Raw genomic sequence first — 24,812 nt, 5'->3', positions numbered from 1 at the left:
GGACTGTAACCTCTAAGGTTTACATGTTTCCAGTTTAAAGTTTCAGAGCCTCAGAAATCAACAGCAGCACTGAGACTGGACTCAATGATAAAATAGTTAACAGGAATAAAAATGTTTATTTTACTGCTCTGTGTGCTACATCATCAGATTAATGAGTTTCTACAGAATTCATATCTTATCCTTTTTTTTACAACAGTGTTACATTTTAATGTTTTAAGTTTGATATTATTTAAAGATTTTTAATCACTATTTAATAATATCTCTGCAGCAGGTGGCACTATGTGTCCCTCCAAACTATCAAAGCGCAGCTGATTCACAGAAGCAGGATTCAGCTTCGAGAGCAGAGTCCTGCAAAAGTGTCGTCTGTGTAGACTTTTCATTGGGACAGAGAGGGGGAGGGACTTTCACCCACCCAACACATGCTATCGTGTATCCTCTAAGGTCCTGACTGCACGCTGTTTGAAGTTGATGATGTCAGCGTCTGCTGAATGTTCATTGGTTGGCAAGTGTAGCGAAATACAGCAGGAAAGGAAGAAGCACAAAAAACACTTCAAAGGTCAACAATGCACACATGCGAGAGCGTAAATCTGGCGTGCGATGGCTCCTTTATACATCAAATTGTGCCTCAGCTTGAGGAAGCCAAGACAACACTATGGATATCAACATTGATGCAAATGAGTATCTTCATTCTGTTTTAGTATTGATTAACAACACAGTGTAGATATCTAACCCTACTCTAGACTCTAGTCTCTATGATAATAAAACTACTCTGATATTTTCTGTCTCTGACATTTCACTGCAGATGTTTGAATTTCTAAAATCTGATTGTCTTTTGTTAACATTAAAAAGTAAAAATAAAAGTCTAATTATTTATTGAGCATCAAAAAGGAGAGAAAAATAACCATGTCTCACCATCAGCATTAACGTAGAAGAGAGTAATGAAGTAAAGATAAAACATCATTAGGATCAAACTGACAGAAAATCAAACAAAACAAACTAAATTAGGACATTAGTTTTAAGAGTTTAAGAGTATTTTTCTTTCTCTGTGCATAAAAAGAACGTTTGACACATGAGAAAACATTTTTAAACTTATAGTTATAAAAAATGTTATAAAAGTTTAATTTAAAATGTATTAATATATGACCTTAAAGTCAATGACAATGAGTCAAGTGCAACAAGCAGCGATGTATCCAACACGATACTCCAGACTAAACTGAACCAAGGAACCAGCCAACATTTGTCTGTAACTTTCATAAACATCACAAATATGCTTTGTTCAAACTCTCACATAAACACTTCAAACCAGTGATACACTCTAATTCTCACACATGAGAAACACTTTCATTAATCAGTGCCATTCAAACAATGTCACAAATGTACTTACACAATAACCCCGTCATGCAGAGCAAAGAGTGCCCCATCCTCACATCCAGCCCTGCTGCACTCTGATCCTCAGCTGATCTCAAACACTTTGACTTTACATCAATAATAAAAAGAGAAGCTGCATTTAATACAGATAAGACCAGAGTGTTTCTTCTGACTGTGGCCTCTCTGTGCTTCCTTTCCTTTTATAGAAATCTCAAACAGCTCCTGTAGCTTTGACCACAGCAGTTGTGTGACGTGTTCACATTTCCTGTCCACTGCAAACATGCAGGCTTGCTTCTTGTGTTTGCTTCTTACCTCCTGTTGTTTCAGGTCAGGTGACATATTTTACCAGCTCATAATTATGTTTTATTCTCAGAGACTTTTATGTGATTTGTGCAGTGTCCTGTCATGACATATGCAGCGAGGTGTTGGACCTCAACACTGAAGAAACCAAACAGCCACTCGATAAACGCACTAAATAACACAGATCTCTCTGTCCCTCGCTCTGCATCCTGTTATGTCATTTTTTCCAAACTCCCGTTTCTGCTTCCATGTCTGTTTCTTCCCTGGTCTGAGTCTCAGGTCTGTGTTTCTTAGTCTGCACGTTTCCTGTTTTATTTTGACAGTATCACGTTCTGTGTTTAGTTTTGCTTCCAGCTGTGTTTCCACTTCCCTCGTCACACTCATGTGGTGTGAGTTTTCATTCGTTCATTGGCAGGTCATCTTTTCACCATGAGCCATGTTTCTGTTCATCACGAGTCACATCTCAGGCATTCATGCCATTCATGTTGGTGACGTTTAAGTTTCATGTTCACTGTGTCTAGTGTTAGTTCCCTCCAGTTTAATTTACTGTTAACATCGTCCTAGTTTCCTTTCGTTCTTCATTTATATTGTTGGTCCAACCTAAAGTAAACGTCTCAGTTTTTGTTCATTCCTGTCTCGAACATCTGCTCTTACTCTTACACCACGCAACGGCCACCCGGCCGTGACAAAAAACTTTACACTGTTGTGTATTTTTAACTCCTTGAATGAGCCATGATTATGTTTGAACACTGATTAGTCAAAACAACAAGCATCATACTGCACTACTATCATACCTGCATTGCTCTAACTTGCCAAGAACCAACACAAATCCTGTGTTTCCTGTCTTTTTCTGCAACTCGGGAGTGATGCCACGCCCGATTTCCAACTTCCAAGTTCGGAGGTATCTGGAATGCAGCACAATGACCCACTTTTCACACCTTGTCTCATGTCATGACACACATAATTAATAGTGGATTCATGACCCACTTAAGGGACAACTCCCACTATGGTTGTCTGTCTGGGTTCTCTCTGGGTACTCTGGCTTCCTCCCACAATCCAAAGTCATATATTATTATGTTAACTGGTGATTCAGGTTGTTGCCTGCAGGTGTGAATGTGAACATGAATGGTTGTCTGTCTCTCTATAACCTGTCTAGGTTATCTTTCATATTATGACAGCTACTATAGGCTCCACGCACATTGAGTCCAAAAGGACAGAACAGTGAATACTTTAAAGAGCGGTTACGTTGTGATTGGCTAGTCCCTCCACATGAGCATGTAGTGTGTCTCAGTTTGTCACTCAGGCTATTGTATTAATCATAGTAAAAGCATGAAAACTCAGCCACCATCCTTCATTCTTTCAAACACTTTCTTACAAAGGTTATGATTAAAGTTTATTGCAGTATCATCTACACACACTCACCAACATGTTCATGACCAAGTGTTTTAGATTCTTTCACAGCAGGTGTGTTTTTTTCATCCCACCACTTTTCTTTTAGAAAGATAAAATATATTAAGATGTAACTTCCTGTTTTTAGCTTATTTTCAGGTTATATGTAAAAGTTAAGTGCAGAAGTTTCAGTACTTGTCAATATTTTAATATTGCAATGCTTCAAGATATAAAGTCTAAAAAGGCCTAAAAACTTGTGGACTCTGTGATACTGCAGAGTCCAGCAGACAGTTTGGAGTCAAACACTGACGTCATCATCACAGGTGTAGGAACCATTTCTGTAACAGCAGCCAAACACACACATTAGTATCAGTAGGTTTAGATGATTTACTGGCTCCTCTGCTGGTTACAAAGCAGTGATTATACTTTGGAGTTTTGTGTTATACTGTGAGGAACTGGCCTGTTTGGAAGTTGCAGTAAGAAGAAAACATGTCTGTATATGATGTTGTGGACAGAGAGAGTGATGGATGATTTTATTTATTCCAGAGATAAATGAACATTTACAGCACGTCCATGCAGAGACTCTTAAAGACATGAGCGTGAGAAACAAGCTTTTCACCGTTTCTCTTGATGCCCACATGCTTTATTTATTCTTTAGTCCAGCATGTGTCATCACCACAATAAAGCTACTTTTAACCTGTTTTCACACATTGTCATACCTGCACATTTCCACTGTGCTGTGTTGACTTTAAATAAAATAAACCGCAGGCTTCATTTCCTCTTATAAGGGTATCTGACAAAAATAAACCTGTTAAAGAAAAGACTTAACCAACAACAGTCTTTACACACATGTAGACATCACAGTCTGTTCAGAGGAACAAAGATGTTATTCTGTATTGTCTTATTTACCGATTAATCTTGTATTTTTACTGCTCATTGCTTCTTAAATAAAACAGATCACTGTATATATTTCAAGGTTTGGTAAAAAGTTTTGCATTTATCAAAAAAAAATCTACAGTTTTCTCCACCTGGAGGCAAAAACAAAGACAATGTATGGTGTCCAAACCACCAAGTTAACCAGCAGATTAGGAGGAGGAAGCAGAGGGGCGGGGATCAGGAAGGTCAGGTGGTTATCAGCAGAATAGGAAAGAGCAAAAGTATTAAGTGTGGTGTTTATTTTTCCATTAAAAAAAGATTTGTCCACAAGAAAAAGTCTCAACACAACATAAGATAATATCACACATGTTGTGTCACAATATTAGAAATTATGAATCACTTTCAGCCAATTATCAAGAAACGTTTCACCCTTTAGCCACACAACAACAGAACGAGGATAATTAATATAAATCCACAAACAACAAATCTCTGAGTTCATGTTGTTTCTGACTCAGTCGATGTCACAGCTGCTCATTGATCCTGTTCTGTTGCTTCAGGTTTTCCATGTTTGCATGTTGTCAGCTGATCTCAGATCAGCAACATGACACTGAATATTAATGTTGTGTGAGTGTGTGGTTTAGGGCCTCCATCCTGTGATAATAACCAGGTGTTGAGATGAGGACTCACTGAAATCAATTTATTTCACATACAGTTAGCAAAATGCAACATTTCTGCACATAGTGTTATATATATCCACACAACACATGACAGACACTGTGGATTCAAGAGCACTGAGCATATTCAGCAAATAACCACAGATGCATGATGGGATATGATTTAATTTTGTGTAAACTTCTGAACAAGAAACGAGCTGATATGTTTGAGGTGGACAGCTGACTGTAGTTTGTAGCTGCTGAGCTCAGTTCAAAAGAGTTAATGGGAAGGAAACACAGAGGCTCCAGTAATGATCACCCCACTGCCTCCTACTGGCCATTCTTGTTATTACACCATTTTAAGAAAAAGTTGCCATATTAATGTTCATTTGTGAGCCCTGAATTTCTCACAGACATCAAAAACATGTTTTACCTCCTCTAATACACTCGCCTTCATTTTATGCTCATGGCCACCTTTTAATGTCACAGAGGGGTCGATGCTTTCTCTTGATGAATCAAACTGCTGTGAAGAGGTACAAACAAACTGCAGAGTGATGTTGGTGCTCACATAGTCCAATCATAACCATTCTGTAAGGATTCACTGATACTCTGTCAAAATGTGACACTCTGTCCTCCTTCACTTAATAGACTCTTAATAGACTCTTAATAGACTCTGGACTTCCAGACCAGCAGGTTTAGGGAAGTTACACACATACACACACATACTTACACAACGCACAGACAAGGTGCTCTTTGTTTGTATGCATACGTCATATGTTAATGAACCTATGCATACTCATGTAACCTCAATAAAGAGCAGTGTTATGGGGGGAGTGGACGAGAGCAACTGGGGTCAAGCGAAGTAACGGCGTTTGTCCAGTTCTCTCCCGTGCACGAGAAACATAAAGAACTTTGCCTGCTTGGTGTTCAATGCTTTTTGCTGTGTGGTTGAATTGTCTTGAACATTCCAGCAAATAGGTTTATGCTACAAACCTATCAACCTGACACTTTTTATGCCTTCAACTAAGGAAATACTTTATATTTATATTTGACCATTACAGCATGTAGTTGTCAAGTTATTTACTGAACAAAACATTTTTCTCTTCTCTCCACTTTTCTGGGGCTCAGATACAAATCATGAGCCATTTTCAGATGATTAATAAACAGCATATTGCAGTTAGAAATGACATTTTAATACACATGTAAGCATCACAGTTTACTTAGAGGAACAAAGAAGTGTTGTGTGATATTATTTCGTAGAAAATGTTGCATTTTTAAAAGCACCTCAATTATTTGATGCACATTAAACTGTAAGCGTCATAAAAGACACAAACATCACCTACAGAAAACAAACCTGCTCTGGTGTGTAACTGCTCTGATAAAACACTCTTCAGATGAGTTTGTTGCTGCTGATGTGACCAAACCGTGTGAACAGTGACACATGATGGAAGTGCTGCCATGAAATGTAAGAGGACCACATGAAGACTGCAAACGTAGCACAAAAGCAGCACAAGTCACAGAAAAACATGAAACACATTCATCCATTTCTGTAACAATGTCTCCAGTTTAGGGTCACAGAGGGACAGTGGACACTGGGAGGAAGCTGGAGTTCATGGAGGAAACACACACAGATGCAAACTCCACACAGAATCACCTCCACCTGTGATTCAATTAAGTTAGTAAAAAGGCTGCTGAGCATAATGTCAGAGCAGTTGTTACTTCTCATTATGTTGATAGATCATGTTGGAGGGTTTGAAGCTGTTTGAAATGACAATGAGTGTCTTTAAATAAAAGCTCTCTTTCAGTGGATTCACAACACTGAACAGCTGTAACATGTACTCTCAGTCTGACACACAACAACAACAACAACACACTTTATTTATATCACTTTTATTAACAAAGTTACAAAGTGCTTCCAGAAAGACTTTATAATATATATTACAAATAAAAGAAACAGTTAAAAAAAACAGACCTACAGAACATTAAAGTCCATTAAAATTATTTTCTAAAGGGAGAGAAACAAGCAAAACACACTGAGTGATTCTTTCTGAAGACAATATAAACTCAGACTATCAGGATCATTGCTTTGAATTCAAAATCTTCTCTTTTTCACTCAAAGTGGTTTCAAGTATTTAAATGGTAATGGTCTGTATTTATATAGCGCTTTACTAGTCCCTAAGGACCCCAAAGCGCTTTACATATCCAGTCATCCACCCATTCACACACTGGTGATGGCAAGCTACATTGTAGCCACAGCCACCCTGGGGCGCACTGACAGAGGCGAGGCTGCCGAAAACTGGCGCCACCGGGCCCTCTGACCACCACCAGTAGGCAACGGGTGAAGTGTCTTGCGCAAGGACACAACGACCGAGACTGTCCAAGCCGGGGCTCGAACCGGCAACCTTCCAATTACAAGGCGAACTCCCAACTCTTGAGCCACAATCGCCCACATTTAAGAAACTTTAAAGAGAAAAACAGCTAAAGAGCTGCTGTTAAGATTTTACAGCTGTGGCTGAATTTGGATTGACATCATTGTAGTCAGAGCTCTCCTCTGGGTCACCACGTTGCCCTGTTGAGGTGATCAAATGAAAGCATTTCAAAACAAACTCCATCTGTTTTGTCCACAAATGCATTTATTATCAGTGAGAATAATTACCAATGTATATTTTGCATTTCAAATCTCACATTTTGTGCACTCACTTGTCTTGTTAATGACTCTGAGCTAAATCTCAGATGTGACATTGGTGTAATCACCTTCTGCTGGACCTGAAATAATAATCTGATTGACTTTAATGTTAAACACAGTTATTGTATAATCATCCAGCTTCCACAAGCTCTATATTAATGAAAGTGTAAACTTTACCATTTTCAGTGTTTTCACATCTTCTGACTGTCTCATAGACACAACGATCACCTGCAGGTCAGAGAAAATCAGTCACCTCATGTCTGTGATACTAACTTGTTTCCACTTTATTTATGATCTGTGTCTTTAAAGATATATATATATATGAAGAAGAAGAAAAAAATATAGTTCTGACCTTTGGACCATCTGCAGCCAAACAAAATGAGTGGAAGGAAAATAAATATGAATCCAAGAATTAATCTAAAGATCATCAGAAGAGAAAATGAAGAGCTCTCAGGTGTGGACACAGCAGCTGTAAATAAGAACATTTCATTTTTAATAAATGATTTAGCTTAAAAAAATTAAGCTGAACTAAATTCACAAAGTACTTAATTAAAAAATTTATAAAACAGCAATGTTGAACATTATTGATGAAAAAACTAAATCCTTAAACAAACGTACACATTTGCAGGACACGGGGGAAGAATTCATCTACAATAAATCACATCAAATGTTTTGATCCTGCTCACCTTTAACTGACATCCAGCTCTGTGCTGACTCTCTTCCTGAGTACTGACACTTGTAGAAACCTTCATCAGACTTTGACACTGCAGAGATCTTCAGCTCCCCTCGGGGATCATTTTGAATAAGTTTGTCATTGTGATAGAAAAACACATTGGAAAGTATTTTTTGTGTTCTCAAACTGCAGCTCAGACTAACAGAAGCTCCCTCAGTCACAGGATGAACAGGACTCACCAGGATAGGACCATTACCATCATCTGCGACACAATCACACACAATTGTTTCAGTCACATCAGCAGCTGCACACTTTTAGAAAAAGCTGACAAACAATAATAAGAACAGATTGTACAAATGTTCATCATCAACATCTGATCTTCTATGTTTAAAAACTGCTGTATGTGTTTTATTTTTCCCACATGAAATGACTTCACATACAGCAAAGCTGGAACAAAAGTTCATGTGACGTCTAAATCATCCAAATCCAAGAAGTAAATGTATAATAACATACTCTGTACAGTGATGTTGACTGCACTGCTGAACTCTCCTGATCCAGACTCACACCAGTACACTGCAGTATCTGACTCTGATGTGTTGATGTTACATGTGGATCCAGTCATTCTCCTACAGTCAGAGAGTCGGCCGTCCTCAGAGAACTTCCTCACTCTCCACTCAGTGAAGTTTCCCTCACAGGTCAGTGAGACAGAGTCAGAGGTGAAGTGTTGCACTCTGTCAGGACTCACTGTGAGAGACGCTGCTGAATGAACATCTGGAAACAACATGCAGTGAAGAGACAAAGCTCACAGATGTTAGGATTCAAATTATCTGAGTGAACATATTCTTTTGCTTTAATGTTTAAAGGTCAGTGCTAAAAGACGCAATGTTCGTATAATTTTCACCTTCAATGCTACCCCCCCCCCCCCCCCCCCAAGAAAAAACAAACATCAATTTACACTTTTTTGCTGTTGCATTACTTGAAAAAAGATGGACAGAATCAAACTGACCTGCAGACCAAACTTTGGTTGACTGTGATCAGTGTGATACTCTGGGTCTCCTCTTCCAGCTCTGCACACATATCCTGCTGTGTGTGTCTGTCCATGAATGATGTAGGAGTCCTGTGCAGTCCCACTGCCATCAGGTAGCAGCTCATAACTGGAGGATTTCTCTGATAGATCAGGAACAGCTTTATACCAGTAGAAGCTCCATCCTGCAGACGGATGTTCAACCTCACAGTTCAGAGTTACTGAGGCTCCAGGACTCAGCCATGATGGAGACACAGTGAGGACAGGACGGGGTTCATCTGTTCAACAAAGATTTTCTCTCAATCTTTCGTCTCTTAACTCTGAATTCAATGTCACTAAAATGTTGACTCACAAATATTTATGATGAACTTTAAGAGTGAGACTATCTAAACATGTCAAACATCTCAACATGTACTAATAAAAACACATTTTTACAAACTGTTTCTATTTCCAGGTTAAATGAACTATGACTCTACTTACTAAACATTGACCAATTTACAAAACAATGTGTAATTTTTCTGCATGTGAGACTTCGACTGCCTAGAAAAGTTTTTTTTTTTTCAAATCAAAAATAGTTTGAATGCCTCATCTCTGTTTTCTGGTCATTACTGCTTTAATAGTTACAGTGCCGTGAACAACTTCTTTACTTTCTATCGGAGTGGGAGGAGAGTGTTTGAAAGAGAAGTATGTGTGTGTTTTTAAAGTCGTCTTACTACAAATATTATTAAAAAGTTATTTGAAAAAATCAAGTTCACACACAAAATCTGACTGGAAGTTATTTTCTATCATTTAACATTTCATTTTAAATGTTGTACACAGCTACTACAACAGCAAAATAAAATGTTAAGCTGACGTTCATCACTTTCATGTATTTGTACAATTTTTAAAATTATAGCACATTATTTGTTTTAATTCTTTTATTTATGCAGAGATGGGTGAACTGTTAACTGTTAGTGATCTGAGCCCAGCAGTAAAACTGGGACATCTGAGCTTCTGTTGTTTACCTGTGTTTGTTTGTTTGTTTGTTTGTTTGTTTTGTTTTCAAATAAAGTGAGTGTAAAACAGCTGAATCACAGACAGAAACTTATTTTTAAAGAATGAACATAAACACACTTTTCTCCACAAAGTCGTTATCTGTACATATGAGACTTTTTCAGGAAGAAGTTGGAATGAGTTTGATTTGCTTTCATAAAATCACTTTGAGGCTAACATGCAAATCAATGAGTTCAATAGAAATAAAATCAAAAACCTTTCTATCAAACCCACTCGTGTGTGTGTGCTTCAGATTAATTTTAATCTACGCCAGTATTTGATGAGATGATTGAATGACTTTTATTCTTTTTTTAAAGAAGTTTCATATTTGTTTTCATTTGTTGAGGGAGTTTGAAGAACTATATTTGTATCCTGTTTGTGTCATTATTGTCCTCAGGTGATGGAGCAGCAGGTCAGCATCGGCGTCTCTATACCAGCTGAAGGTTCATGACACAAAGTGGTGACAAACTGTCTACAATGAGGCTACTATCAGCTGCAGCTCTTTGTCTGACTAACAATGTAACATGCTTTGTAGACCATTGAATTCATCCTGTGCTGACCATGATGACATTTGTCAAATGGAGATCACACAACAAACATGACTTACTTGATGCTGACAATGTGAAGGCTTCACTCCACTCTGTTGAAGAATATGAGTCATCTCTGCGTCGACTCTTACACATGTAGTCTCCACTGCTGGACTCAGAAACTCTGAATGTCACATCATTATTGTGTGTCCACTGTGTGGGTGTGCTGGGTCCTCTCCATTCATACTCCCACTCAGTGGTTTCACCTCCTTCCTGCACCTCACATGTCAGAGTGATCGTCTCACCTCTGAATATCTGAGGCCAGTTGGGTTGTTGTTTTACAACAACTTTATTGAAAACTGTTCACACATATTAACAGTTGAGTTACAAACAGAAACATGAAATCAACACAGAAAACTTCACATTGTATGTTTGATAATCATGAGTGAATGTATATTTCAAACTAAATGACTGAACTCACTGGTTTTCTCAATGGTGACATCATCACTTCTATCAGTGTAGTAAACTGGGTTTCCTCTTGTTCCTCTGCAGCTGTAGATTCCTCCTTGAGATACTCTGATATCTCTGTTTTGTTGATCTCTGATTTTACCTTCAGAGGTTGTTTGGGTTTGTCTGAACCACTCATATTTCCATCCATCAGAGCTCTGCACAGAGCAGGTCAGTGTCACACTGCCCCCTACTGGTATGATTGTTGTTCCTGCTGTCAGTGTGGCCCTGGGTTTATCTGCAGATATGAAAAAGGAGAGAACATAATGCACACCTGATACAATATAAATGTATAAAAGGTTTAAAAAAATCATTTTTTTAAATCCCCCCCCCCAAATAAAATCTACAAATGTCTTCATTATATATATATATATTTTTTTTTTCTACAGTTTAAGTCACTTTAAATTTTTCTGATTTCTGTCTCAACATGGTGACAGAGCTGCAGTAATTCAGGTTGTAGATCTCTAAATAAGCATAGTATAAACATTTGTCCATTCTCAGGCCTGACTAATTCACACTGAATGTAAACTAATGCAGTTCACTGTTGAAGGAAACACAAAGTTAGGTAAAATGCAATGATCTTTGTTAAAGTTCCAACACATAAGAAATACAATACTTTCAATGAAACATTTATTAAACACACATTTTTTATATTTCAGATGAGTATTTTATCAGGAATCATCACAGTATTAATCACTGAGGACTTACCTAATACAGTTATAAAGACAGTATTACTGTTCTTTGTATGATGTAACCCCTTCCAGCTACCAGAGCACTGATATTCACCACTGTGGCCTGTCGAGCTAATTTCTAATCTGTAGTCTTTGTTCTCATTGTAGGGGACATAGTCTCGACCATCCTTGTTGATTTTGTAATACCAGTCAGTGTCTCTTCCTTCCTTCATGTCACACTTGAAGGTAACAGACTCTCCAATGAAATAACTGGACCAGTTGGGTTCAATAGTTAGCACAGCAGCTAGAATCCAACACAAACAGACAATCAGACAACAGACAATCTGAAACACTTTATGCTCAAGGCAGAATGTTGATTGATTATTAATACTTTATTTATGTAGAGTCATACAGGTTGAGAATAATCTTTGCTAAATAAAAAGGAAGAAATAGAAAAAGTGAAAACTGTTCAGTCACCTTGAGCGTGTCCACTGCAGACGAGCGTACAGAGCACTACAATAAAGACAGAAACTTCAGACATTATCAAACTAAAGACACTCAAATCATGTGAGTGTTTTGTTGATGTTAGATTTGAAATGTAACATAAATAAAACACTGTTGGTAATGATGTGTCTCATTTCTTGATCAATGGTGAGTTAATGACCTTCTTAAGGAACAATCCCACCAGGGTTTAAAGTGCAGTCGCTTTCTTACCAAGCTCCTTAAAACACTTGGAGATTTACATCTACTCTGATCTGAGTCAGTGCACTAAAATCTAATCCAGTCTACAAACAACCATGTTGGTAACAAACATGAGAGTCCTCTGATCACATGACCTGCAATGGTACAAATGACTGATGCTCTGTTCTTCTTACTAAAACGTGTTTATGGATCAGTATGAATCAAACAATAGGAGTCAGTGATGTACTCACAGAATAGGCCCAGCTCACAGAGCAAAGTGGCTCCCATCCTCACATCCAGCAGTGACACGTCTGAAAACTTCTACAACTTTCTGTAAAGAGAGAGAGTGAAGCAGCAGCACAGCAGACACCAAAGAGCTGTGAAGGAAACAAAGAGGTTTTAAAACTTCTCTCTGCTTCCTTCCTTTTACACAGAAATAACAACTTAACAAGGTCTGACCAGATTTTTATGAAAAGGCCTTTAACACACAGACTAAACTGACCAATAGCAGACAGACAGTAAGTTTCATTACACATATGTGAGCTGACTGAGGGTTAAAGAGGAAATGAAGAGAACACAAGTCCAAGACTTGTTTTAAGTGTGAAAAACATTTATTTTATTTAAATATTATTCAAATAATAAAATAATAATAATAAAATAATAATATTAATAATAATAATAATCATCATCATCATCATCTTTGTCATAAACTGTAAGTATTATCAAACATTTGTCTTACATTATTTCAAAGGCTATTTATAATTTTAATAAATATTTCCAAACCTCAAGCACACAGATGTATGAATAAAGGAGAGTAAATATCAATAAATATATCTACAGAATAAAACCAAACTCCCTCTACCTGCAAGCAGACACTGCTGGAACTAATTAAAGGTGTTTTCAACCCCTGATGTAACCTGTCTGTGCTCTGTCTCTCACCCTAAGACAGCTGGAAGAGGTGTTGCCTTGTAGGTAGCTGTAACTGTTATAATTGTATTAATAGCGAAAGACATTGTTTTTAGCGTCCTGTAACCACACAGTGGTCTGATGAGTCTCAGTTTCTGCTCCAACATTCAGATGGTAGGGACAGAATTTGGCAGAACCAAATCAATCAAATCATATTAATTTCACTTTGATCTCCAAACAAACTACAGTGATTTCCATGTTTCCTTGTTTAGGCTGTGGGACTGTAACCTCTAAGGTTTACATGTTTCCAGTTTAAAGTTTCAGAGCCTCAGAAATCAACAGCAGCACTGAGACTGGACTCAATGATAAAATAGTTAACAGGAATAAAAATGTTTATTTTACTGCTCTGTGTGCTACATCATCAGATTAATGAGTTTCTACAGAATTCATATCTTATCCTTTTTTTTACAACAGTGTTACATTTTAATGTTTTAAGTTTGATATTATTTAAAGATTTTTAATCACTATTTAATAATATCTCTGCAGCAGGTGGCACTATGTGTCCCTCCAAACTATCAAAGCGCAGCTGATTCACAGAAGCAGGATTCAGCTTCGAGAGCAGAGTCCTGCAAAAGTGTCGTCTGTGTAGACTTTTCATTGGGACAGAGAGGGGGAGGGACTTTCACCCACCCAACACATGCTATCGTGTATCCTCTAAGGTCCTGACTGCACGCTGTTTGAAGTTGATGATGTCAGCGTCTGCTGAATGTTCATTGGTTGGCAAGTGTAGCGAAATACAGCAGGAAAGGAAGAAGCACAAAAAACACTTCAAAGGTCAACAATGCACACATGCGAGAGCGTAAATCTGGCGTGCGATGGCTCCTTTATACATCAAATTGTGCCTCAGCTTGAGGAAGCCAAGACAACACTATGGATATCAACATTGATGCAAATGAGTATCTTCATTCTGTTTTAGTATTGATTAACAACACAGTGTAGATATCTAACCCTACTCTAGACTCTAGTCTCTATGATAATAAAACTACTCTGATATTTTCTGTCTCTGACATTTCACTGCAGATGTTTGAATTTCTAAAATCTGATTGTCTTTTGTTAACATTAAAAAGTAAAAATAAAAGTCTAATTATTTATTGAGCATCAAAAAGGAGAGAAAAATAACCATGTCTCACCATCAGCATTAACGTAGAAGAGAGTAATGAAGTAAAGATTAAACATTATTAGGATCAAACTGACAGAAAATCAAACAAAACAAACTAAATTAGGACATTAGTTTTAAGAGTTTAAGAGTATTTTTCTTTCTCTGTGCATAAAAAGAACGTTTGACACATGAGAAAACATTTTTAAACTTATAGTTATAAAAAATGTTATAAAAGTTTAATTTAAAATGTATTAATATATGACCTTAAAGTCAATGACAATGAGTCAAGTGCAACAAGCAGCGATGTATCCAACACGATACTCCAGACTAAACTGAACCAAGGAACCAGCCAACATTTGTCTGTAACTTTCATAAACATCACAAATATGCTTTGTTCAAACTCTCACATAAACACTTCAAACCAGTGATACACTCTAATTCTCACACATGAGAAACACTTTCATTAATCAGTGCCATTCAAACAATGTCACAAATGTACTTACACAATAACCCCGTCATGCAGAGCAAAGAGTGCCCCATCCTCACATCCAGCCCTGCTGCACTCTGATCCTCAGCTGATCTCAAACACTTTGACTTTACATCAATAATAAAAAGAGAAGCTGCATTTAATACAGATAAGACCAGAGTGTTTCTTCTGACTGTGGCCTCTCTGTGCTTCCTTTCCTTTTATAGAAATCTCAAACAGCTCCTGTAGCTTTGACCACAGCAGTTGTGTGACGTGTTCACATTTCCTGTCCACTGCAAACATGCAGGCTTGCTTCTTGTGTTTGCTTCTTACCTCCTGTTGTTTCAGGTCAGGTGACATATTTTACCAGCTCATAATTATGTTTTATTCTCAGAGACTTTTATGTGATTTGTGCAGTGTCCTGTCATGACATATGCAGCGAGGTGTTGGACCTCAACACTGAAGAAACCAAACAGCCACTCGATAAACGCACTAAATAACACAGATCTCTCTGTCCCTCGCTCTGCATCCTGTTATGTCATTTTTTCCAAACTCCCGTTTCTGCTTCCATGTCTGTTTCTTCCCTGGTCTGAGTCTCAGGTCTGTGTTTCTTAGTCTGCACGTTTCCTGTTTTATTTTGACAGTATCACGTTCTGTGTTTAGTTTTGCTTCCAGCTGTGTTTCCACTTCCCTCGTCACACTCATGTGGTGTGAGTTTTCATTCGTTCATTGGCAGGTCATCTTTTCACCATGAGCCATGTTTCTGTTCATCACGAGTCACATCTCAGGCATTCATGCCATTCATGTTGGTGACGTTTAAGTTTCATGTTCACTGTGTCTAGTGTTAGTTCCCTCCAGTTTAATTTACTGTTAACATCGTCCTAGTTTCCTTTCGTTCTTCATTTATATTGTTGGTCCAACCTAAAGTAAACGTCTCAGTTTTTGTTCATTCCTGTCTCGAACATCTGCTCTTACTCTTACACCACGCAACGGCCACCCGGCCGTGACAAAAAACTTTACACTGTTGTGTATTTTTAACTCCTTGAATGAGCCATGATTATGTTTGAACACTGATTAGTCAAAACAACAAGCATCATACTGCACTACTATCATACCTGCATTGCTCTAACTTGCCAAGAACCAACACAAATCCTGTGTTTCCTGTCTTTTTCTGCAACTCGGGAGTGATGCCACGCCCGATTTCCAACTTCCAAGTTCGGAGGTATCTGGAATGCAGCACAATGACCCACTTTTCACACCTTGTCTCATGTCATGACACACATAATTAATAGTGGATTCATGACCCACTTAAGGGACAACTCCCACTATGGTTGTCTGTCTGGGTTCTCTCTGGGTACTCTGGCTTCCTCCCACAATCCAAAGTCATATATTATTATGTTAACTGGTGATTCAGGTTGTTGCCTGCAGGTGTGAATGTGAACATGAATGGTTGTCTGTCTCTCTATAACCTGTCTAGGTTATCTTTCATATTATGACAGCTACTATAGGCTCCACGCACATTGAGTCCAAAAGGACAGAACAGTGAATACTTTAAAGAGCGGTTACGTTGTGATTGGCTAGTCCCTCCACATGAGCATGTAGTGTGTCTCAGTTTGTCACTCAGGCTATTGTATTAATCATAGTAAAAGCATGAAAACTCAGCCACCATCCTTCATTCTTTCAAACACTTTCTTACAAAGGTTATGATTAAAGTTTATTGCAGTATCATCTACACACACTCACCAACATGTTCATGACCAAGTGTTTTAGATTCTTTCACAGCAGGTGTGTTTTTTTCATCCCACCACTTTTCTTTTAGAAAGATAAAATATATTAAGATGTAACTTCCTGTTTTTAGCTTATTTTCAGGTTATATGTAAAAGTTAAGTGCAGAAGTTTCAGTACTTGTCAATATTTTAATATTGCAATGCTTCAAGATATAAAGTCTAAAAAGGCCTAAAAACTTGTGGACTCTGTGATACTGCAGAGTCCAGCAGACAGTTTGGAGTCAAACACTGACGTCATCATCACAGGTGTAGGAACCATTTCTGTAACAGCAGCCAAACACACACATTAGTATCAGTAGGTTTAGATGATTTACTGGCTCCTCTGCTGGTTACAAAGCAGTGATTATACTTTGGAGTTTTGTGTTATACTGTGAGGAACTGGCCTGTTTGGAAGTTGCAGTAAGAAGAAAACATGTCTGTATATGATGTTGTGGACAGAGAGAGTGATGGATGATTTTATTTATTCCAGAGATAAATGAACATTTACAGCACGTCCATGCAGAGACTCTTAAAGACATGAGCGTGAGAAACAAGCTTTTCACCGTTTCTCTTGATGCCCACATGCTTTATTTATTCTTTAGTCCAGCATGTGTCATCACCACAATAAAGCTACTTTTAACCTGTTTTCACACATTGTCATACCTGCACATTTCCACTGTGCTGTGTTGACTTTAAATAAAATAAACCGCAGGCTTCATTTCCTCTTATAAGGGTATCTGACAAAAATAAACCTGTTAAAGAAAAGACTTAACCAACAACAGTCTTTACACACATGTAGACATCACAGTCTGTTCAGAGGAACAAAGATGTTATTCTGTATTGTCTTATTTACCGATTAATCTTGTATTTTTACTGCTCATTGCTTCTTAAATAAAACAGATCACTGTATATATTTCAAGGTTTGGTAAAAAGTTTTGCATTTATCAAAAAAAAATCTACAGTTTTCTCCACCTGGAGGCAAAAACAAAGACAATGTATGGTGTCCAAACCACCAAGTTAACCAGCAGATTAGGAGGAGGAAGCAGAGGGGCGGGGATCAGGAAGGTCAGGTGGTTATCAGCAGAATAGGAAAGAGCAAAAGTATTAAGTGTGGTGTTTATTTTTCCATTAAAAAAAGATTTGTCCACAAGAAAAAGTCTCAACACAACATAAGATAATATCACACATGTTGTGTCACAATATTAGAAATTATGAATCACTTTCAGCCAATTATCAAGAAACGTTTCACCCTTTAGCCACACAACAACAGAACGAGGATAATTAATATAAATCCACAAACAACAAATCTCTGAGTTCATGTTGTTTCTGACTCAGTCGATGTCACAGCTGCTCATTGATCCTGTTCTGTTGCTTCAGGTTTTCCATGTTTGCATGTTGTCAGCTGATCTCAGATCAGCAACATGACACTGAATATTAATGTTGTGTGAGTGTGTGGTTTAGGGCCTCCATCCTGTGATAATAACCAGGTGTTGAGATGAGGACTCACTGAAATCAATTTATTTCACATACAGTTAGCAAAATGCAACATTTCTGCACATAGTGTTATATATATCCACACAACACATGACAGACACTGTGGATTCAAGAGCACTGAGCATATTCAGCAAATAACCACAGATGCATGATGGGATATGATTTAATTTTGTGTAAACTTCTGAACAAGAAACGAGCTGATATGTTTGAGGTGGACAGCTGACTGTAGTTTGTAGCTGCTGAGCTCAGTTCAAAAGAGTTAATGGGAAGGAAACACAGAGGCTCCAGTAATGATCACCCCACTGCCTCCTACTGGCCATTCTTGTTATTACACCATTTTAAGAAAAAGTTGCCATATTAATGTTCATTTGTGAGCCCTGAATTTCTCACAGACATCAAAAACATGTTTTACCTCCTCTAATACACTCGCCTTCATTTTATGCTCATGGCCACCTTTTAATGTCACAGAGGGGTCGATGCTTTCTCTTGATGAATCAAACTGCTGTGAAGAGGTACAAACAAACTGCAGAGTGATGTTGGTGCTCACATAGTCCAATCATAACCATTCTGTAAGGATTCACTGATACTCTGTCAAAATGTGACACTCTGTCCTCCTTCACTTAATAGACTCTTAATAGACTCTTAATAGACTCTGGACTTCCAGACCAGCAGGTTTAGGGAAGTTACACACATACACACACATACTTACACAACGCACAGACAAGGTGCTCTTTGTTTGTATGCATACGTCATATGTTAATGAACCTATGCATACTCATGTAACCTCAATAAAGAGCAGTGTTATGGGGGGAGTGGACGAGAGCAACTGGGGTCAAGCGAAGTAACGGCGTTTGTCCAGTTCTCTCCCGTGCACGAGAAACATAAAGAACTTTGCCTGCTTGGTGTTCAATGCTTTTTGCTGTGTGGTTGAATTGTCTTGAACATTCCAGCAAATAGGTTTATGCTACAAACCTATCAACCTGACACTTTTTATGCCTTCAACTAAGGAAATACTTTATATTTATATTTGACCATTACAGCATGTAGTTGTCAAGTTATTTACTGAACAAAACATTTTTCTCTTCTCTCCACTTTTCTGGGGCTCAGATACAAATCATGAGCCATTTTCAGATGATTAATAAACAGCATATTGCAGTTAGAAATGACATTTTAATACACATGTAAGCATCACAGTTTACTTAGAGGAACAAAGAAGTGTTGTGTGATATTATTTCGTAGAAAATGTTGCATTTTTAAAAGCACCTCAATTATTTGATGCACATTAAACTGTAAGCGTCATAAAAGACACAAACATCACCTACAGAAAACAAACCTGCTCTGGTGTGTAACTGCTCTGATAAAACACTCTTCAGATGAGTTTGTTGCTGCTGATGTGACCAAACCGTGTGAACAGTGACACATGATGGAAGTGCTGCCATGAAATGTAAGAGGACCACATGAAGACTGCAAACGTAGCACAAAAGCAGCACAAGTCACAGAAAAACATGAAACACATTCATCCATTTCTGTAACAATGTCTCCAGTTTAGGGTCACAGAGGGACAGTGGACACTGGGAGGAAGCTGGAGTTCATGGAGGAAACACACACAGATGCAAACTCCACACAGAATCACCTCCACCTGTGATTCAATTAAGTTAGTAAAAAGGCTGCTGAGCATAATGTCAGAGCAGTTGTTACTTCTCATTATGTTGATAGATCATGTTGGAGGGTTTGAAGCTGTTTGAAATGACAATGAGTGTCTTTAAATAAAAGCTCTCTTTCAGTGGATTCACAACACTGAACAGCTGTAACATGTACTCTCAGTCTGACACACAACAACAACAACAACACACTTTATTTATATCACTTTTATTAACAAAGTTACAAAGTGCTTCCAGAAAGACTTTATAATATATATTACAAATAAAAGAAACAGTTAAAAAAAACAGACCTACAGAACATTAAAGTCCATTAAAATTATTTTCTAAAGGGAGAGAAACAAGCAAAACACACTGAGTGATTCTTTCTGAAGACAATATAAACTCAGACTATCAGGATCATTGCTTTGAATTCAAAATCTTCTCTTTTTCACTCAAAGTGGTTTCAAGTATTTAAATGGTAATGGTCTGTATTTATATAGCGCTTTACTAGTCCCTAAGGACCCCAAAGCGCTTTACATATCCAGTCATCCACCCATTCACACACTGGTGATGGCAAGCTACATTGTAGCCACAGCCACCCTGGGGCGCACTGACAGAGGCGAGGCTGCCGAAAACTGGCGCCACCGGGCCCTCTGACCACCACCAGTAGGCAACGGGTGAAGTGTCTTGCGCAAGGACACAACGACCGAGACTGTCCAAGCCGGGGCTCGAACCGGCAACCTTCCAATTACAAGGCGAACTCCCAACTCTTGAGCCACAATCGCCCACATTTAAGAAACTTTAAAGAGAAAAACAGCTAAAGAGCTGCTGTTAAGATTTTACAGCTGTGGCTGAATTTGGATTGACATCATTGTAGTCAGAGCTCTCCTCTGGGTCACCACGTTGCCCTGTTGAGGTGATCAAATGAAAGCATTTCAAAACAAACTCCATCTGTTTTGTCCACAAATGCATTTATTATCAGTGAGAATAATTACCAATGTATATTTTGCATTTCAAATCTCACATTTTGTGCACTCACTTGTCTTGTTAATGACTCTGAGCTAAATCTCAGATGTGACATTGGTGTAATCACCTTCTGCTGGACCTGAAATAATAATCTGATTGACTTTAATGTTAAACACAGTTATTGTATAATCATCCAGCTTCCACAAGCTCTATATTAATGAAAGTGTAAACTTTACCATTTTCAGTGTTTTCACATCTTCTGACTGTCTCATAGACACAACGATCACCTGCAGGTCAGAGAAAATCAGTCACCTCATGTCTGTGATACTAACTTGTTTCCACTTTATTTATGATCTGTGTCTTTAAAGATATATATATATATGAAGAAGAAGAAAAAAATATAGTTCTGACCTTTGGACCATCTGCAGCCAAACAAAATGAGTGGAAGGAAAATAAATATGAATCCAAGAATTAATCTAAAGATCATCAGAAGAGAAAATGAAGAGCTCTCAGGTGTGGACACAGCAGCTGTAAATAAGAACATTTCATTTTTAATAAATGATTTAGCTTAAAAAAATTAAGCTGAACTAAATTCACAAAGTACTTAATTAAAAAATTTATAAAACAGCAATGTTGAACATTATTGATGAAAAAACTAAATCCTTAAACAAACGTACACATTTGCAGGACACGGGGGAAGAATTCATCTACAATAAATCACATCAAATGTTTTGATCCTGCTCACCTTTAACTGACATCCAGCTCTGTGCTGACTCTCTTCCTGAGTACTGACACTTGTAGAAACCTTCATCAGACTTTGACACTGCAGAGATCTTCAGCTCCCCTCGGGGATCATTTTGAATAAGTTTGTCATTGTGATAGAAAAACACATTGGAAAGTATTTTTTGTGTTCTCAAACTGCAGCTCAGACTAACAGAAGCTCCCTCAGTCACAGGATGAACAGGACTCACCAGGATAGGACCATTACCATCATCTGCGACACAATCACACACAATTGTTTCAGTCACATCAGCAGCTGCACACTTTTAGAAAAAGCTGACAAACAATAATAAGAACAGATTGTACAAATGTTCATCATCAACATCTGATCTTCTATGTTTAAAAACTGCTGTATGTGTTTTATTTTTCCCACATGAAATGACTTCACATACAGCAAAGCTGGAACAAAAGTTCATGTGACGTCTAAATCATCCAAATCCAAGAAGTAAATGTATAATAACATACTCTGTACAGTGATGTTGACTGCACTGCTGAACTCTCCTGATCCAGACTCACACCAGTACACTGCAGTATCTGACTCTGATGTGTTGATGTTACATGTGGATCCAGTCATTCTCCTACAGTCAGAGAGTCGGCCGTCCTCAGAGAACTTCCTCACTCTCCACTCAGTGAAGTTTCCCTCACAGGTCAGTGAGACAGAGTCAGCGGTGAAGTGTTGCACTCTGTCAGGACTCACTGTGAGAGACGCTGCTGAATGAACATCTGGAAACAACATGCAGTGAAGAGACAAAGCTCACAGATGTTAGGATTAAAATATCACAGTGAAAATATAAGTTTGACTTCTGTGAGGGTCACAGGAGTCCTGCTAGTTATGCAGCCAGATTTACAGACTTTCAAATCATCAACATGAAGATTAAAATTCCTCAATCTGACCTGCAGACCAGACAAACTTTGGTCGACTGTGATCAGTGTGATACTCTGGGTCTCCTCTTCCAGCTCTGCACACATATCCTGCTGTGTGTGTCTGTCCATGAATGATGTAGGAGTCCTGTGCAGTCCCATTGCCATCAGGTAGCAGCTCATAACTGGAGGATTTCTCTGATAGATCAGGAACAGCTTTATACCAGTAGAAGCTCCATCCTGCAGACGGATGTTCAACCTCACAGTTCAGAGTTACTGAGGCTCCAGGACTCAGCCATGATGGAGACACAGTGAGGACAGGACGGGGTTCATCTGTTCAACAAAGATTTTCTCTCAATGTTTCGTCTCTTCACTCTGAATTCAATGTCGCTAAAATGTTGACTCACAAATATTTATGATGAACTTTAAGAGTGAGACTATCTAAACATGTCAAATATCTCAACATGTACTAATAAAAACACATTTTTACAAACTGTTTCTATTTCCAGGTTAAATGAACTATGACTCTACTTACTAAACATTGACCAATTTAGAAAACAATGTGTAATTTTTCTGCATGTGAGACTTCGACTGCCTAGAAAAGTTTTTTTTTTCAAATCAAAAATAGTTTGAATGCCTCATCTCTGTTTTCTGGTCATTACTGCTTTAATAGTTACAGTGCCGTGAACAACTTCTTTACTTTCTATCGGAGTGGGAGGAGAGTGTTTGAAAGAGAAGTATGTGTGTGTTTTTAAAGTCGTCTTACTACAAATATTATTAAAAAGTTATTTGAAAAAATCAAGTTCACACACAAAAGCTGACTGGAAGTTATTTTCTATCATTTAACATTTCATTTTAAATGTTGTACACAGCTACTACAACAGCAAAATAAAATGTTAAGCTGACGTTCATCACTTTCATGTATTTGTACAATTTTTAAAATTATAGCACATTATTTGTTTTAATTCTTTTATTTATGCAGAGATGGGTGAACTGTTAACTGTTAGTGATCTGAGCCCAGCAGTAAAACTGGGACATCTGAGCTTCTGTTGTTTACCTGTGTTTGTTTGTTTGTTTTGTTTTCAAATAAAGTGAGTGAAAAACAGCTGAATCACAGACAGAAACTTATTTTTAAAGAATGAACATAAACACACTTTTCTCCACAAAGTCGTTATCTGTACATATGAGACTTTTTCAGGAAGAAGTTGGAATGAGTTTGATTTGCTTTCATAAAATCACTTTGAGGCTAACATGCAAATCAATGAGTTCAATAGAAATAAAATCAAAAACCTTTCTATCAAACCCACTCGTGTGTGTGTGCTTCAGATTAATTTTAATCTACGCCAGTATTTGATGAGATGATTGAATGACTTTTATTCTTTTTTTAAAGAAGTTTCATATTTGTTTTCATTTGTTGAGGGAGTTTGAAGAACTATATTTGTATCCTGTTTGTGTCATTATTGTCCTCAGGTGATGGAGCAGCAGGTCAGCATTGGCGTCTCTATACCAGCTGAAAGTTCATGACACAAAGTGGTGACAAACTGTCTACAATGAGGCTACTATCAGCTGCAGCTCTTTGTCTGACTAACAATGTAACATGCTTTGTAGACCATTGAATTCATCCTGTGCTGACCATGATGACATTTGTCAAATGGAGATCACACAACAAACATGACTTACTTGATGCTGACAATGTGAAGGCTTCACTCCACTCTGTTGAAGAATATGAGTCATCTCTGCGTCGACTCTTACACATGTAGTCTCCACTGCTGGACTCAGAAACTCTGAATGTCACATCATTATTGTGTGTCCACTGTGTGGGTGTGCTGGGTGCTCTCCATTCATACTCCCACTCAGTGGTTTCACCTCCTTCCTGCACCTCACATGTCAGAGTGATCGTCTCACCTATGAATATCTGAGGCCAGTTGGGTTGTTGTTTTACAACAACTTTATTGGAAACTGTTTACACATATTAACAGTTGAGTTACAAACAGAAACATGAAATCAACACAGAAAACTTCACATTGTATGTTTGATAATCATGAGTGAATGTATATTTCAAACTAAATGACTGAACTCACAGGTTATCTCAATGGTGACATCATCACTTATATCAGTGTAGTAACCTGGGTTTCCTCTTGTTCCTCTGCAGCTGTAGATTCCTCCTTCAGATACTCTGATATCTCTGTTTTGTTGATCTCTGATTTTACCTTCATAGGTTGTTTGGGTTCGTCTGAACCACTCATATTTCCATCCATCAGAGCTCTGCACAGAGCAAGTCAGTGTCACACTGCCCCCTACTGGTATGATTGTAGTTCCTGCTGTCAGTGTGGCCCTGGGTTTATCTGATGTTATGAAAAAGGAGGAAAATTATATAAATATGCAGA

General features: G+C 38.0%; 1 protein-coding gene and 2 long non-coding RNA genes across 3 annotated transcripts in view; all 3 read right to left on the bottom strand.

Annotated features, from left to right (window-relative positions):
• Positions 1–7,032: 7,032 nt before the first annotated feature.
• LOC309702814 lies at positions 7,033–7,501 on the bottom strand. Its single transcript, XR_014275741.1, has 3 exons — positions 7,450–7,501; positions 7,287–7,352; positions 7,033–7,155 (listed from the first exon to the last, which is right to left on the bottom strand). It is a non-coding gene; the product is annotated as an uncharacterized lncRNA (long non-coding RNA).
• A 3,485-nt stretch (positions 7,502–10,986) lies between these two features.
• LOC309703065 (uncharacterized protein) overlaps positions 10,987–24,812 on the bottom strand; it is a gene marked incomplete at its 3' end in the record, with an annotated part of 90,347 nt that continues 76,521 nt past the window's right edge. The window contains exons 3-5 of the mRNA XM_082527769.1: positions 24,507–24,770; positions 24,106–24,384; positions 10,987–11,273 (exon numbers count right to left, since the gene is read on the bottom strand). Coding sequence (XP_082383895.1) covers positions 10,987–11,273; positions 24,106–24,384; positions 24,507–24,770 — 830 coding nt within the window. The remainder of the gene's footprint in view (positions 11,274–24,105; positions 24,385–24,506; positions 24,771–24,812) is intronic.
• LOC309702829 lies at positions 11,765–12,746 on the bottom strand. The gene is made up of 3 exons (XR_014275759.1): positions 12,639–12,746; positions 12,184–12,219; positions 11,765–12,010 (listed from the first exon to the last, which is right to left on the bottom strand). It is a non-coding gene; the product is annotated as an uncharacterized lncRNA (long non-coding RNA).

The sequence above is a fragment of the Aulonocara stuartgranti genome (assembly GCF_965226115.1).
Source record: "Aulonocara stuartgranti genome assembly, chromosome: 3".
In the NCBI taxonomy this organism is placed as follows: Eukaryota; Metazoa; Chordata; class Actinopteri; order Cichliformes; family Cichlidae; genus Aulonocara; species Aulonocara stuartgranti.
This window is presented reverse-complemented; position numbering and strand designations above follow the sequence as displayed.